At 45.0% G+C, this 13,373-nt stretch overlaps 1 protein-coding gene across 1 annotated transcript in view; it reads right to left on the bottom strand.

The window, feature by feature from the left end:
- Nucleotides 1-13,373, bottom strand: part of LOC121269619 (ubiquitin-associated and SH3 domain-containing protein B-like) — a 123,602-nt gene that overhangs the window by 26,315 nt on the left and 83,914 nt on the right. Inside the window, exon 2 of the mRNA XM_041174341.1 lies at nt 8,882-8,935. Within this exon, the coding sequence (XP_041030275.1) occupies nt 8,882-8,935 (54 nt within the window). The remainder of the gene's footprint in view (nt 1-8,881; nt 8,936-13,373) is intronic.

Below are 13,373 nucleotides of genomic sequence, written 5' to 3'. Positions count from 1 at the left end.
TTTTGTTGGGTATTAAGAATGGAACCAAGACAGGTAGATGGATATAAATTAGCTGTGATCTAATTAAATGGCTGGACAGGCTCAAACAGGCTACATGGCCTCCTCCTGGTTCTTTGCTGTCCCTCAGTTTATTCTTGGGATTATGGGCCGTATCCCTGGTTGTCCTGAGGCATATCAAGAGTTCGGAACATATAGTGTGAGCTGGAATCAAGTGTCAACCAAACCGCATCAGGATAGCAGGGTCCCCTTTCCTCAAGAGTCTTAATGAGCCAGTTAGATTTTGATGACAATCCAGAATATTTCACACATTTCATGGGATTGTAATTGTAGATTGTATCAGAATTTCTGAAAGTCTGAATTTTTTTGGAATGGGAATAGGTCAATAGACCAAGCAAGGCAGGTCACTGTTGACCAATTCCATTGTTCAATGGGTTCACTAGCAGTGTGGTCATGGAAAGTTAGAGAAAATGAATTAATCTTGGCTTGCACACAAAAACAACCTGTAGCTTTTGGATTGCCAGAGGGAAAAAAACAGCTGGTACACTTCAGGAATGAGCGCCTGGTGGGGAGCATTTTATAAATACTTCTTGCCATGGTCATCTGCAAGGGAGCCACAGGTCTTTGGTTTTCTCTTTGAAGAGAATGTAACTCATGCTTGACAAATGAAAGCTTTGGAGAGTCAAACTGTGCAGCAGAGGGTATTCTCATGGAGAAACTCTCACATGCAACCCTCAGCTGCATTCCCAATTTCATGCAAAGCCTGGTCTGTGCTGATCAAACTGAAGCAGAAATTGGAGGCCAGCAGGAGGGGTGGGGGAGTTTGGGAGGGATGGTGATTGGTGGCGGAGGGTGGGGAAGTATCAAGGTTGGTTCAATCCCTACGCGCTAGGGAAGAGAAATCACCTGGGGTTTCCTCCTCCTGCCTATAGTCTTATCTGAAAAATGGAAATCAGGCAAGATTGGGTTTGGGATCGGATGTGATGCCGCCTGTTTCGGATCCAAAGAATGTGGTGATACTCTTGGTTCATCCAAAAGAATTGACAAGAGGTGAAAAGGTGTCTGACTCCCATGGAATCATAGCCAAGGAACAATCAGGAGTTTTTAAAGGGAAGAGTAGAAAATTGTTGGGGATAAAGGAAATCTAGGAAGGGTGCATATATCTCATTCTCACATACAGCTCCCACAGTTTCTGTCTGCTTTAAGATCAGTACAACAATAGTGTTTCAATGTTCCACACAAAGACAAGGTTGAGGTGGTAGCCTCAAACAGTTTCAAGTTCGATTCATTGATTTTTTTGCACAGGCTCTCAGCTGGGATCAGTTTGTGTAGGCATTTGAATGAAATTCTCATAAACAGAGGTTGAAGGTGAGAGTCGGTGTATAATTCTAAGAATCCAGGTCATTATATAAAACTTTTACACCAATTCATTAACTTAAACCTTGCAAGGGCCAGATAACAAAGAGATTTGGCACATGCAGGACAAAGAAGAGATTTTGTTTTTTTTTAATTCCTCTGCATTAATACTGCGCTGTTTCATTCTCTTTAATATAGCACCTGCATCCTTAGAGAGGAACACACACAGGGGCTAACCACACCAGCCACATCCTGTCAGTAGAGATGCAGCAATTGTAGACGGTTAAGGGATCCCCGGAGTACTGCAGGGCTGGCCTGGTTAGTGCTGCTACATGCTTCAAATCGATAGTGGTGTCAGCAAGGGTTATGCCTGAAACTGCTTACCAATCATTATGCAATAGTACCAGAAATTCTCGGCTTCTCCTCTCCTTCCTTCAATTTTGATTTTTGATTTTTTTTTGCCATCTCCCTCCATAGCCCAGGTTTCTCATGTTGACAGGATTAACAGGAGAATTTAACCTTCTCATTCAATTTTAGAAAATTTCTATCCTTTAGAGGGCCTGTTGCCCACAATCCAACTTTTTCGGGATCTGAGCAACACTGGGTGTTAGTGTATGGATATCTCTGTACTAAATACTCCTCCTTAAAATGGAAAATAAAACATGGGGCTCAATACTGGGTTGACATTCCATTGTGGACTGATACCAGGCGGGGTAACTACTACCTCACAATAATTTGTATTTTGAGGCACCTTTAAAATCAGTTTTAAGGAGCATCTTAAAAAGGAGGAGAGAGTGGTAGAGAGGCTCAGTAAGGGAATTCCAGAACACAATGCCTTAGGAAGATAGCAGTTACTCATCTCTGGCTCAGGAAGGTGAGGTTCAGGCGTCTCTGCAGACGGAGAAGCACTGGTTCTGAGTATTGAGTTGACATCCAATGAGGGTATTTGCAGCTGACGGGTGTGCATGGTAAATAGGTGGCACTCTTTAGCCTCAGCTGGCCTCCACCTCAGAGAAAGTATTCCGAAGTATAAGAACAGGGAAACTCCCTTAATGAATCGCATGATACAGACAGGAGTGAGGGAGCTGCCTTGGTGTTTAACAGGATCAACAGAATGCTCCTTCTTCAGCTTATGAGAGATCCCGAGTGCAAACAAACTCCCACATCACAACAGGGTGCAAAGGCGCTCATCACACTGGAGCAGATTGGCTGCCAAGGCTGCTCCTAGGGTTGAGAGTTACTCTTCCTTAAAGCTGCAAAAGTGACTAGGATCCAATAGGGTCAGTAAGGGTTACATTGTTGAGCAGCCCTAGCCCATTAGCCTTTGCATATATATTTTTACTCATTTATGGGATGTGGGCTTCGCTGGCTGGGCCAGCTTTTATTGCCCATCCCTAATTGCCCTTGAGAAGGTGGTGGTGAGCTGCCTTCTTGAACCGCTGGAGGTACACCCAGAGTGCTGTTAGGGAGGGAGTTCCAGGATTCTGACCCAGCGACAGTGAAGGAATGGCGATATATTTCCAAGTCAGGATGGTGAGTGGCTTGGAGGGGAACTTGCAGGTTTCTGCTGCTCTTGCCTATCTAGATGTAGTGGTCGTGGGTTTGAAGAGTGCTGCCCGAGGAGCCTTGGTGAGTCTCTGCAGTGCATCTTTTAGATGGTACACATTGCTGCCGCTGTTCATTGGTGGTAGAGGAAGTGTATGCTTGCAGATGGAGTGCCAATGAGGTGGGCTGCTTTGCCCTGGATGGGACCAGGCTTCTTGAGTCCTGTTGGAGCTGCATTCATGCAATCAAGTGGAGAGTATTCCATCACACTCCTGACTTGTGCCTTGTAGATGGTGGACAGGCTTTGGGGAGTCAGGAGGTGAGTTACTCACCACAGGGTTCCTAGCCTCTGAACTGCTTTTGTAGCCACAGTATTTATATGGCTAGTCCAGTTCAGTCTCTGGTCAATGGTAACCCCAGGATGTTGATAGTGTGGGATTCAGTGATGGTAATGTCATTGAAGATCAAGGGGCAGTGGTTAAATTCTCTCGTTGAAGATGGTCATTTAGCACTTATGAGACGCGCATATTACTTGCCATTTGTCAGACCAAACCTGGATATTATCCAAGTCTTGCTGCATTTGGACATGGTCTGCTTCAGTATCTGAGTCGTCGCAAACAGTGCTGTACATTGTGCAATCATCAGCCAACATCCCCACTTCTGACGTTATGATGGAAGGAAGGTTGATGAAGCAGCTGAAGATGGTTGGGCCTAGGACACTACCCCGAGGAACTCCTGCAGTGATGTCCTGGAACTGAGATGATTGATCTCCAACAATCACAACCATCTTCCTTTGTGCTGGGTATGACTCCAACCAGTGGAGAGTTTTCCCCCTGATCCCCATTGACTCCAGTTTTGCTAGGGCTCCTTGATGCCACACTCGGTCAAATGATGCCTTGATGTCAAGGGCAGTCACTATCACCTCACCTCTGGAGTTCAGCTCTTTTGTCCATGTTTGAACCAAAGCTGTAATGAGGTCAGGAGCTGAGTTAGCCTGCTGGAACCCAAACTTAGTGTCAGTGAGCAGGTTATTGCTGAGCAAGTGCTGCTTAATAGCACTGTTGGTGATATCCATCACCTTAATGATGATGGCGAGTAGACTGATGGTAATCGGCTGGGTTGGATTTGTCCTGCTTTTTGTGTACAGGTCACACCTGGGCAATTTTCCACATAGCCAGGTAGATGCCTATGTTGTAGCTGCACTGGAACAGCTTGGCTAGGGGCACGGCAAGTTCTGGAGCATAAGTCTCCAGTATTATTGCCGGAACTTGGTCAGGCCCCATAGCCTTTGCAGTATCCAGTGCCTTCAGTTATTTCTTGATATCACGTGGAGTGAATCGAATTGGCTGAAGACTGACATCTGTGATGCTGGGGACATCCGGAGGTCATCGAGATGGATCATCCACTTGGCACTTTTGGCTGAAGATTATTGCAAATGCTTCAGCCTTATCTTTTGCACTGATGTGCTGGGCTCCTCCATCGTTGAGGATGGGGATATTTGTGGAGCCTCCTCCTCCAGTGAGTTTTTTTTTTTTAAACTGTCCATCATCATTCATGACTTGATGTGGCAGAGCTGCAGAGATTAGGTCTGATCCATTGGTTGCGGGATCACTTAGCTCTGTCCGTCACTTGTTGCTTATGATGCTTGGCATGCAAGTAGTCCTGTGTTATAGTTTCATCAGGTTGACACCTCATTTTTAGGTATGCCTGGTGCTGCTCCTGGCATGCCCTCCTGAACTCTTCATTGAACCAGAGCTGACCCCCTGGCTTGGTGGTAATGGTAGAGTGGGGGATATGCCAGGCCATGAGGTTACAGATTGTGGACGAGTACAATTGTTACTGTTTATGGCCCACAGCTCATGGATGCCCAGTCTCGAGTTGCTTGATCTGTTCGAAATCTATCCTATTTAGCACAGTGGTAGTGCCACACAACATGTTGGAGGGTATCCTCGATTTGAAGAAGGGACTTCATCTCCACAATGACTCTGCAGTGGTCACTTTTACCGATACTGCCATGGACAGATGCATTTGCAGCAGGCAGTTTGGTGAGCATGAGGTCAGGTATGTTTTTCCCTCTTGTTGGCTCTCTCACCACCTGCCGCAGTCTAGCGGCTATGTCCTTTAGGGCTTGGCCACCTCGGTCTGTGGTAGTGCTACCGAGATATTTAAGCCCCCACCCAGAGTACATTCTGTGTCCTTGCCACCTTCAGTGCCTCCTCCAAGTGGTGTTCAACATGGAGGAGCACTGATTCATCAACTGAGGGCTGGCACTACTTGGTAAACAGCAGGAGGTTTCCTTGCCCACGATTGACCTGATGCTATGAGATTTCATGGGGGCCAGAGTCAATGTTGAGGATTCCCAGGGCAACTCCCTCCTATCTGAATACCACCTCTGGGTGGCTGGTGGGACAGGACATACTCAGGAATAGTGATGTCTGGGACATTATCTGTAAGGTATGATTCTGTGAGAATGACTATGACAGGCTGTTGCTTGACTAGTCTGTGAGACAGCTTTTCCACTTTTGGCACAAGCCCCCAGCTGTAGTAAGGAGGGCTTTGCAAGGTTGACAGGACTGGGTTTGCCGTTGTCGTTTCCGGTGCCTAGATTAATACCAATTGGTTCGTCCGGTTTCATTCCTTTTTATTAACTTTTTAACGGATTGATACAACTGAGTGCTTTGCTTGGCTATTTCAGAAGCATTTAAGGATTGACCATATTGCTGTGGGTCTGGAGCCACACATAGGCCAGACCAGGTGAGGACTGCAGATTTCCTTCCCTAAAGGACATTAGTGTCCTAATGACACCATCTAGAGAACCAGATGGGTTTTTACAACAATCGACAAAGGTTTCATGGTCATCATTAGACTTTTAATTCCAGATTTTTACTAAATTCAAATTCCATCAACTGCCGTGGTGGGATTTGAAGTCGGGTCACCAGTGGATTACCCTGTGTCTCTGTGTTACCAGGAAATGCCACCGTGCCACCACCTCCCCCTTGAATACCCTAAGAAGAGTTGATGAATCTAAAGAATGAAAGGGTCTTTAATAGTTGTTGGAGGGGATGCAATTTTCTTTTCAGTACGGACTTTATTATAGGGCTTGTTTAAAAAGGTGGCAAAGAAAGAATAAGTTTCCTTAGACCTTGTCAAGTTGATGCCTACACTGGGGATGAACATTGATATCTCATTTGGAGCCAACCCTGTTCTGATACAGCATGAGTTAGCTGCAGTTTCAAACTCCTCCTGCATGGCACCATCAAGTGTTCTCAGGGTGGGAACTGGATGTGGCAGTGAAATAAACTCCGACCTTTCGTCTCTGGGACCTGTGTCTAAAGTCAGTGTTGCTTGTCCTATGTGAAGTAACTTTAAACAGTCTCGGTGTAGTGGGCAAAAGTTTCCAACATAAACCCGTCCCTAATCTGCAGTAATTGACAACATCACTAACCTTGATAAGCACCATTTAAATAAACAATGTGCCAGGTTAGATATAGTATGGAGTGCTACAGAATAAAAGGTCTCCTGGTCTCCTACAATAACCTCGCCAATACCTCTTAGCTATCAACATCCTGTGGTTACCATTGACCAAAAACTGAACTGGAAAAGCCATATAAAAACTGTGGCTACAAGAGCAGGTCAGAGTCTTGGAATCCTGCAGCAAGTAACCCACCTCCTGACTCCCCAAAGCCTGTCCACCATTAACAAGACACAAGTCAGGAGTGTGATGGAATACTCGGCACTTGCCTGGATGAGAGAAACTTCCACAACACTCAAGAAGCTTGACACCATCCAGGACAAAGCAGTCTGCTTGATTGGCACCACACGCACAAACATTCACTCCCTCCACCACCGACGCACAGTAGCAGCAGTGTGTACCATCTACAAGATGCACTGCAGAAACTCACCAAGGCTCCTTAGGCAGCACCTTCTAAACTCACTACCACTACCGTCTAGAAGGACAAGGGAACACCACCACATGGAAGCTCCCCTCCAAGTCTCTTGGAAATATATCGACTGTTCCTTCACTGTTGCAGGGTCAAAATCCTGGAACTCCCTCCCTAACAGCAGTGTGGGTGTACCTACACCACATGGACTGCAGCAGTTCAAGGAGGCAGCTCACCACCCCTTTCTCAAGGGCAATTAGGGATGAGCAATAAATGCTGGCCCACCTGGCGATGCTCACACCACATGAACGAATAATAAAAAACTTCAACCCCATGAGAGAGCATCCTTCTACACCAGACATTCCCTATTGCCCACACCAGCTTTCTGATGTTCTCTCAAGTAAATTTAGCACCAAACTGCGACTTGTTCTGTGCTGTAAACACACATCCCACAGGAAGTGGGTTGATACTATTCCCAGCTCAGGTCTCATCATTTTGGGTTGGTTTCTCGAGTTCAGTTACATTTGGTATGTTGCATCAGTGTTGCTGTAACCACAATATCGAGCTGTGACTCCCTATTTTTTGTTTAAGAAATGAAACAGGAGCCCGGTCTCTCACCGTTTACAGAAAAACTAATTGGATAGCTCTACTCAGTCAGCATATGATTGCTAGGTCAATTGGCCACCTTCTGCACTGTATCATTCTATGATTCTATGAAACTAATTAAACCTTGTAACATTGTAGAGGTAGTCACCAAGAATTCTTGGCACTTTCTTACATCTGTGTATTACACAGCAGATTCCCCTGCTCAACTGCAAATGTGCACCAACATCTACAGTCCACTGGGGGGGTGTTGGGGGGGGGGGGGGGGGGGGGGGGTAGAAGAGAATTCCAGATTTCTCCACATTACCCTCATGTGGAAAAAGTTCTTCCTGATTTCTCTTGAATGTCCTGGTTTCCTGGTTCTAATTTTGAGGTCATGTTGTCTGGTTCTAGATTTCCCCACCAAAGGAAATAGTCTCCGTTCTGGAGACAAAATCCCAGTGGCAGGAGCGGAAGTTGGAGTGACTTCCACTGGAGGATGGGGGAGGGGGGTGCTGAACACATGAGATTTTGTGCTTTTCAGCTCATTAATTATGCATCTGCAAGGAGCACATTGAATCTCGTGGTGTGGCAGGGCAGGGCAGGGTGGAAGTTGCCAGCCCCAATGCCAACCCATAGGCCCCAACATCCTGGTGACATATTCAAACAGCACCCAGACAGCCATTCTGCTCCTGGACACCACCCCACCCCACCCCACCCCTCCCACTCTGCCTTGGTCTCACCATCCAGTGCCCAGCCTCGGAGTAGCTAGTGCTACAGGCAGCCGATATCTCTCAGCAATGATGTGAAAGGGAGGCAAAAGCAGCATCTATCGACCTCAGAGTCTGGGAAGAAATCAACCTCGCCAGGGGGCATGCCACTTAGGTACAGTAGCGAAAGCGAACATTCTAAATTCCCGCTGGTGGGCCGCTTAATTTGGAGAGGGAACAAGATTCCAGTCTGTTGGCCTTTTAATGAGCATTCAATGAGATGCAAGCGGGGTTCCCGACATAGCTCCGCGGACACTCGGCCCGGCTTTAAGCCACCATGAAAGTCAGGAGAACAAGATTCCAAACTAATTTGCCGCTGTGGGGAAACGGATTTTTTGACTCACACCAAATCTTGTTCCGCTGCATGCCAGGATTCCCATTGCTGGTGGGAGTGGAAAATTCCGCCCTCAATATCCAAATGATCTAATTCCATAATCGTCTGAAACCCTTTTTTTCTTTAAATACTCGAGCAACTCATTCTCGATGCTATACGTGTTGTGTGATGGTTAAGAATCACACAGTGACATCTTTCCTCCTATTGCAAGACCCTTTGCTTGGAACACGTGACAGGAAATCAAATGAACCAAAAGGTTCACATTAAATTTAGGTTTTCAATAAGAGTTCAATTGGTATCAATCTCCTCTAGAAATTAATAAACTATAAAAAATGATTAACATCAGATCACCGTGCAAATTTAAGCTGTAAGAGAAAATCATTAACTGCATTTGTAGATATTAATCTCATACCAACCAATCACAAGCTGCCTGGACACTCTTCCCGCCCGTGGATGCTAACGCCTTTAGTCTGGAAGAAAAAGATGAAAGAAGAATTGTTAACACGCTGGGTGCTAGACAGACTCTCTCGATCTCTTCAGTCCATAATTTAGTGCTGCAATTTGTTACCGGCACCTTGAAGTCCACCTGGAGAGAAGGAAATGGTTACCAAACTCTGGTTATATTCCTCAGCTAACCAGTATTGTGACAGGACATCCTGCAGCAAACAGAATATTCCAGTTACTTACACACACAGACACAGACACAGACAGTGCTGGGACACTATGTCTTGTTACAAGCAGGAAGAAAGTAACTTCAACCCACCTAACCTTACCCTTAAACTTCAGTGACCCAGGTTGACACACGGATCAAACGCATCACTCAATTCAGAACTAAAATTTCAGTTGGGAGCAAACTAAACACATCCCAGCTTTCTCCCATTGTCTCCCATCGATTTTGTCAATGGTACTTTATTCTACCCTCTACTTAAATGCGTCGCCTCTCACTCCGCTGGGTAGTGCATTGTGCTGGGGGATACATCAAATACAGTTTAATTATCCTGGTGTCTTTCTTATTATCAAACCACATCACACACACTACTGACAAGCACAATGCTTTCCATTCCCTATCTTCACCCACATCATACCCCTAGCGAACAAAGCTGCTCATGTAGCAGGGAACAAGCAGCTGCAGATTAGAAGAAATTTGCATTTCTTTCGCACCTATCAGGACCTCAAGACATCTCAAAACATTTTACTGCCAATGAATTTCAAGTAGTCACTTTTCTAATGTAGGAAACAAAAAAGCGAATTTGTACACAGCAAGATTCCACAAACAGGAACACGGTAATGAGCAGATCCATCTGTTTTTGAGTGTTGGTGGTTGGAGGGATAAATATCGGCTGGGGCACCAGGAAGAATTTTGCTGCCCTTCTTCAAAATTGTGCCAAGGGATCTTTAAACCCACCCAAGTTCAAAATCTCATTCAAAAGTTAGCATCGCCAACAGAGCTGCCCGCCCTCAGTTGTGCACTGGGAATGTCAACCTGGAATAGATGATTGGGCTTCTTGTGAGAGACTTGGGTCCACAACCTTTGGGTTCCAAGGAAAGAGTGTGCCCAACAGAACAAAGGCTGAGAAGCCAGAAAGAAATAAACAGAAGATGCTGGAATATTTGGGGTGGTCAGGCAGCATCAGTGGTGAGAGTAACATAATTAACATTTTAGCTTGATATGTTAGACATCTCTAACTTTTCTTCAGTTCTGATGAAATGTTAACTCGGTTTCTCTCCACAGATACTGCCTGACCCACTGAGTATTTCCAGAATTTTGTGTTTTTATTTCAGATTATCAGCATTCGGAGTATTTTCCATTTATACATCTGAGGAAAAATCTGTTTTATAAAAAAAAAAACACAAGTAGAGCAGAATGGAGGCTGCAGGATGTTCATGGTGAAGTCTCTATCTTGTAACATCCACCTCTGACACTAGATGCTACAGAGATGATAATGATTGAAGGGCTCGACTTTGGGAAAATTTGCATAGATCAGTCAAGCCGTTAGCAATCAGAGCAATCATAATATCCAATTCAATCAGCCTGTCACATTACAGGTAATAGAAAGACCAAGACCCACAGTCAGGCCTCATTATATTACAAGAACACCGACTGTGTAACATTGCTCCTTATAATCTAACTCGAACCAAGTCCCATTCAGCTGTTACTTGTGACCTACATTGATTTTTGGTCTCGAAAGCTTTAACTTTAAAATTCTTATCCTTTTGCTTAAGCCCCTCCATTGGCCTCATTCCTCCTGATGTAATTTCCTCCAGTACCTACACCCCTCAGGTCTCTGCACTTCAATTTTGCCCTCATGAGCATCTACAGTTTTTAATCGCTCCACCATTGGTGACTGTGCCTTCAGCTGCCTGGGTCCAAAACTCTTGCATTCCCTCCCTAAACCTATTCGCCTCTATCTCCTTAAGTTCACCTTAAAACCTACCTCTTCGGCTAAGTTTTTGGTGTCTTGTCTGAATATCTCAGTTTTTTGTCCAATTGTACTGCTGCCAATAGAATGAACAAGTCTCATAACAGTGCCTAACAGTGCCCCACAGCCACCCACTCATCCCAACTTCTCTGGTTATAGAGCAGCAACTGGAGGTTAACAGTTTAATTTTTCATCTTTCCATGAGTACTTTCCAGTTATTTAAGTCCTGCTGGGTGGGGCCTGTAGTTGCGTATTTTGTTTCTGGAAAATAAAAATTCCCCATCGTTTAAATAAGACCCTTGGAAGCAAGGAAGGAAACAGTGTGGTTTTTTAAGACAGGAAGTTGTGGTGTCAGAGTCAGAGGTATTTGTGAAATGTTTTGTTGGGATTGTGTTACCGGTTTAAAACACACTTCAATGTTGAGCTAGTTTTTCAGTTGCCAGCTTTAAAGAGAACACTAACGTGACCGTCACAATAAAACCCACACACTCATCTGAAATCCATAGCCCCTACTGGAACACACTCCCACACCCTAACTGATGACAGCCCCACCTCTCAATGGACACCTTCTGGTTGTCTGCAAACATCACCGACCACAACCTGGTCACTGGTCCAAGTGGTGAAGCCCCAGGTTTCAACCTTCCGTGGAAACTGTGAACAACCCTCAACCAGAGGACAGGCAAGGGAAGATGTGGCCACTCGCTCCACAAGAGGAACATGAGGAACAGCTCAGATTATGGCTGTGGCCGTCCAAGTCAGACTATCGCTCATAGACTAAACTCCTGCCCCAAGGAGATCCATTCCTGGTGGCATCACAACCAGTCACACTTCATCAGTTGAATCTGTTCAATGGATTGTTAACCTCACCATTAAACTAAACCTGCTTCCCCAGCCATACAAAGTTGTCTATCTCTGCACCTCATATACTATAGAAATCTGTTTCCAACCATGTCACAATTCTGCTTCATAGCTTCCTTGCACCTTTTTAAAAAAGAAACAAAAAATTACTAAATGTTTCTACTGACTTATTCTGTAAAGCCACACAGACCAGGACTTGATCGCCAGTTGTAATGAATAAGCTGATCTTAGACCTTCCGCAGTGCCTGCAGACTCACAAAGGGTGGGGTAATAGCCCAGGATTCCTTTGCTTAATTGTAAACTGGTAACCCAAAGCTGGTGCACGTTTTTGAAGAAGGGATCAGAGTGAATTGTCATGGTCTCACATGGCGAGCATGAGTGAGAGTTGGAAACAAACAGAGACAGGGAGGTGTCTGACACTGGAGGTGAGAAACAGATGACCCATCAAATAAGCTCATCAGCTGCCCAGAAATGGGGAGGCTGTGAGAACAGATAATCTACCCAGTCAACGATACTACCTAGCTACCAATGACAACTATTAGTGACAGCAAAAATGTATGCATGAGTAGGATTCTCAGAAGTTTGCAAACACTGAACACCGAAAAATGTGATGTTTCACAGGAAGGGAAAAAGAAAATGCAATAGTTGAAAGTGGAAAAAGAGAGAAGTCACTTAAAGGGTTAACAACAGCCTTGGAAATCCACCAACAAAAACTGAAAAGGTCTCCAAAGGAGGTGAGGGCAAGGTCACAAGTAATGGATTCAATTGCTGTCCCATCAAGTCAGAATTTTTCTTTTCCCTACTTATGATATTAGCATGCATTGACCTCATTTATTATTACACTGCTCATAAACAGTCCATTAAGCTCCACATTGGTGAGTGCGTCACATTGATCCACATCAGGCGCCAGTTAAGAGACAGAGCTTTGGCCAAGGAGACAACACACTTCCTGATGGAAGAGCACAGAAGATACCTGATGGGTTTTCAAAAGAGAAACTTCTGAATTTATATACAGCCTTATCCCATCTCAGAATATTCCAAGATGCTTCACAGATGATGAATTATTCTGGACAGCAGAGACAGCTGCTATGTGGGCAAGCTTGACAGCCATTTTACACACAGCAAGATCTCACAGATAAGATGAATGGCCGTTGATTGGGCTTTTCTCTGTTGGGTTGATTGCATAAGGAATGTTAGCCAGGAAACCTGAATGGAACACCCAGCCCATCTTCAAATAGTGACAAGCACGATTTAACTTGGGAAAAGAAAGGTGGGACACATTCTGAAACAGAGAAATAAGCACCTTTTCTTAACGCATCAAGGAGGATAGAGGAAAATATTAATAAAGGATTCAGGAGTGATTACAATGTGAAACTAGCTACCACATAAAGTAGTTCAGGTGAATAGTATAGATACCTCTAAGGCACTTGGTAGCTGGGTCATGTGAAACCTCAGGAGGTGGATCCCTGCTCTTTAGCGAGTTGCCTCAGGCCTAGGTAAGGTTCCAATGCTCAAAGTTATGAGCCTTGGCCAACAGCAGAGCCAACGGATTTTCGATGGTGATGGTGGAAGAGCCAAAACCTCGAGGGACAACAGCTACTTACAGGCGGAGGATTCTTCCAGAAGAGAA

The sequence above is a fragment of the Carcharodon carcharias genome, chromosome 25 (assembly GCF_017639515.1).
Source record: "Carcharodon carcharias isolate sCarCar2 chromosome 25, sCarCar2.pri, whole genome shotgun sequence".
NCBI classification, from domain to species: domain Eukaryota; kingdom Metazoa; phylum Chordata; class Chondrichthyes; order Lamniformes; family Lamnidae; genus Carcharodon; species Carcharodon carcharias.
This window is presented reverse-complemented; position numbering and strand designations above follow the sequence as displayed.